Source organism: Antrostomus carolinensis, unplaced genomic scaffold (assembly GCF_000700745.2).
Source record: "Antrostomus carolinensis isolate BGI_N321 unplaced genomic scaffold, ASM70074v2 scaffold21694, whole genome shotgun sequence".
In the NCBI taxonomy this organism is placed as follows: Eukaryota; Metazoa; Chordata; class Aves; order Caprimulgiformes; family Caprimulgidae; genus Antrostomus; species Antrostomus carolinensis.
Window position 1 is genome coordinate 1 of NW_010310363.1, and position 2960 is coordinate 2960.

General features: G+C 57.8%; 1 protein-coding gene across 1 annotated transcript in view; it reads right to left on the reverse strand.

Moving 5' to 3' along the window:
• Nucleotides 1-140: 140 nt before the first annotated feature.
• SELP (selectin P) overlaps nucleotides 141-2960 on the reverse strand; it is a gene marked incomplete at its 5' end in the record, with an annotated part of 9799 nt that continues 6979 nt past the window's right edge. Inside the window, 10 exons of the mRNA XM_029084607.1 lie at nucleotides 141-195; nucleotides 402-432; nucleotides 831-953; nucleotides 1106-1291; nucleotides 1478-1663; nucleotides 1794-2012; nucleotides 2149-2334; nucleotides 2471-2566; nucleotides 2661-2750; nucleotides 2884-2936. Coding sequence (XP_028940440.1) covers nucleotides 141-195; nucleotides 402-432; nucleotides 831-953; nucleotides 1106-1291; nucleotides 1478-1663; nucleotides 1794-2012; nucleotides 2149-2334; nucleotides 2471-2566; nucleotides 2661-2750; nucleotides 2884-2936 — 1225 coding nt within the window. The remainder of the gene's footprint in view (nucleotides 196-401; nucleotides 433-830; nucleotides 954-1105; nucleotides 1292-1477; nucleotides 1664-1793; nucleotides 2013-2148; nucleotides 2335-2470; nucleotides 2567-2660; nucleotides 2751-2883; nucleotides 2937-2960) is intronic.

Consider the following 2960-nt stretch of genomic DNA (forward strand, 5'->3'; position numbering starts at 1 on the left):
GTTACCCCCGTGGGTAACAGAGCAGCAGGTCCCCCCTTCCCGTCCCGAGGGGTGTGCCCACGCGGGAACACCCCAGCCCTGCCCGGGGGGGTTTCCCTGCAGGAGCGCAGGGCGCTGCCAGCCTCTGGCCAGCGCTCACCTTACAGGTTGGCATCGTACGCTGCGTTGGTGAAGGTGCCCGGCGCTCCGAGGTCACTGGAAAACAGACACGAGGGTGTCACCTCGGGGGGACACATGGCAGAGTGGGAAGGGCAGGGGACGGCATAGCCTTGTGCGCCCCCAAAATGCACCTCCTGTGTATAAAAGCAGCCTCGCACAGGCAGATCGGGGTGACGCGGGGTGACCACAGGGTTGTCATGGGGAGAGGACAGAGCCACCCTCTTGCAGAGCATGGTTCTCACCTGGTGGGGTTCAGGAGCTTCTTCTTCTCCTCTGATAATGGTGTCAAAGTGTCCCCAGGGACGGAGCAGATAGAAAAGAAAGAAACAGATCTTTTTAGTGAAGGACTTGAGAAACTGCAGCAGCAGCGAGTTTGACAAGCATGGGGTGGAGCGGGGAGGGGAAGCTGTAGCATTTGCCATCTTCCCCTTCCCAGTGAAGGTGTTTTTCTGGCTCTGCCCTCCAAACCTGGCTGCTGACACTTCCAGTTGGACAAACTGCCAAGGAAGTGCTGCTGGACCAACGTGACCCACAGCAAATAAGACACATGGATTGAGGCAGTCACACTATTAAACTCTTCACATTGTCCCACCCTCCCCTGGGACTCTGTGACCCCTTGTCTGAAAGCCCCCAGCCAAAGTGATGGTGGGCTGCGGGAGGAGTTTCTGTACCTCTGTCACTGAGCCGCTTGGCCAGGAGGGCAATGAGTGTCCCCACGAGCACCATGCCAGCTACCGTCAGAGCCGTGCCACTGCTGTAAGCCAGGACTTGCTTTAAGAAGGGGGCACCATCCTCTGAAACACATCCACAGACCCACCAGTTAGAAAGTTGTCAGAAGGACTTCACAGCACCCAAGCTGCTGGGGTGCCCCCCACCATGTTCAAGATGTGCTGCAGGAAGCTGGACCTCCCCCCCAGTGATAAAGGAGCTGGGGGTCCCACTGTACCTGCACAGAGAGGGGGATGCCCGGTCCAGTTCCCTGTGGCTGCACACTGGAGCTCCTGTGCTCCCACCCGAACAAACCCCTCCTCACAGGAAAAGGTGCACATGGAGTTGAACGTGAAGTTCCCATGCACATGAGAGCAGCTCAGCCGGCCTCTGCTGGGGGGTTCCAGCACCGGGCAGCTGATGGCTGGAGATAAAGCACAGAGGCAGCATCAACAGGACAAGACCAGTGGTAGTGGGACGGGGACAGAGAGGCTGGGGAACCAGGGGATGAGCTGGCACAGACTGGGGGTGCTAAGGGGAAGGGGATGCTGTGGAAAGCAATGTGTGACAACAGAGCACTTCTGGACACGCGTGTGATCAGGAGATCTACCTTTGCATTGTGGGGCATCCCCAGTCCAGGTCCCTGTGGCCGTGCACTCACGGTTCTCTGGCCCCATCAGCACAAACCCCATCTGGCAGGAGAAGGCACACGTGGAGCCAAAAGCAAAGTCCCCGTGGAGATGGGAACAGGAAGCCTGGCCCATCTTCGGGGTGGCCATTGCTGAGCATTTGATGGCTGCAAATGTAAAGAGGCAAACTTCAAGCAGGAGCCTGGGAGGCTGAACTGTTGAGATGAAGAGGCCAGGGAACATGCTAGTGTCACCCCAAGGTCAGTGAGACACCCTGAGCTCTAGCAGCAGCTCTACCTTCACAGCGTGGGCTGTCCCCAGTCCAGGTCCCTGTGGCCGTGCACTCACGGTTCTCTGGCCCCATCAGTGTGAATCCTGTGTGGCAGGAGAAGGAACATGTTGTGAATCCTGTGTGGCAGGAGAAATAACATGTGGAGCCGAAGGCGAAGTCCTTGTGGAGGTGGGAGCAGTTCATTTCTCCTTGATCTGGAGTGCTGAGCACTGGGCAGGTGATGCCTGCAGGGATAGATACACACTTCAAGCAGGAGCCTGGGGACCACAGGGCTGAACTGCTGGAACAAGAGTACCCAGACACCTGAGAACATCTCAGGGTCAACCCAAGGCTTGTGATACCTTGAGTAGCAGCTCTTACCTTCACAGTGTGGGGCATCCCCAGTCCAGGTCCCTATGACTGTGCACTCGCGACTCTCTGACCCCATCAGCACAAACCCTGTCTGGCAGGAGAAGGCACACGTGGAGCCAAAGGCAAAGTCCCCATGGAGGTGGGAGCAGTTCATCTCTCCTTGGTCTGGAGCACTGAGCACTGGGCAGGCGATGGCTGGAAAGTAAAGAGGCAAACTTCAAGTAGGAGCCTAGAAAGTACAAGGCTAAACTTCTGAGACAAGGAGACCAAGACACCCAAGAACATCCCAGGGTCATCCCAAGACCTGTGACATCTTGAGCAGCAGCTCTACCTTTGCATTGTGGGGCATCACCAGTCCAGGTCCCTGTGACTGTGCACTCACGGCTCTCTGGCCCCATCAGTGTGAATCCCGTCTGGCAGGAGAAGGAACACGTGGAGCCGAAGGTGAAATCCCCGTGGAGGTGGGAGCAGGTCATTTCTCCTTGGCCCCATCAGTGTGAATCCCGTCTGGCAGGAGAAGGCACACGTGGAGCCAAAAGCAAAGTCCCCATGGAGGTGGGAGCAGTTCATCTCTCCTTGGTCTGGAGCACTGAGCACTGGGCAGGCGATGGCTGCAGGGAGAGACACACTCCAAGCAGGAGCCTGGGGACTACAAGGCTAAACTGCTGGGACCAAGAGGTTGGGCTGACTCTAGTATGTTCCCCAAGGTCAGTGAGACACCCTGAGCTCTAGCAGCAGCTCTACCTTCACAGCGGGGGCTGTCCCCAGTCCAGGTCCCTGTGGCCGGGCAGCCACGGCTCTCTGGCCCCCTCAGTGTGAAT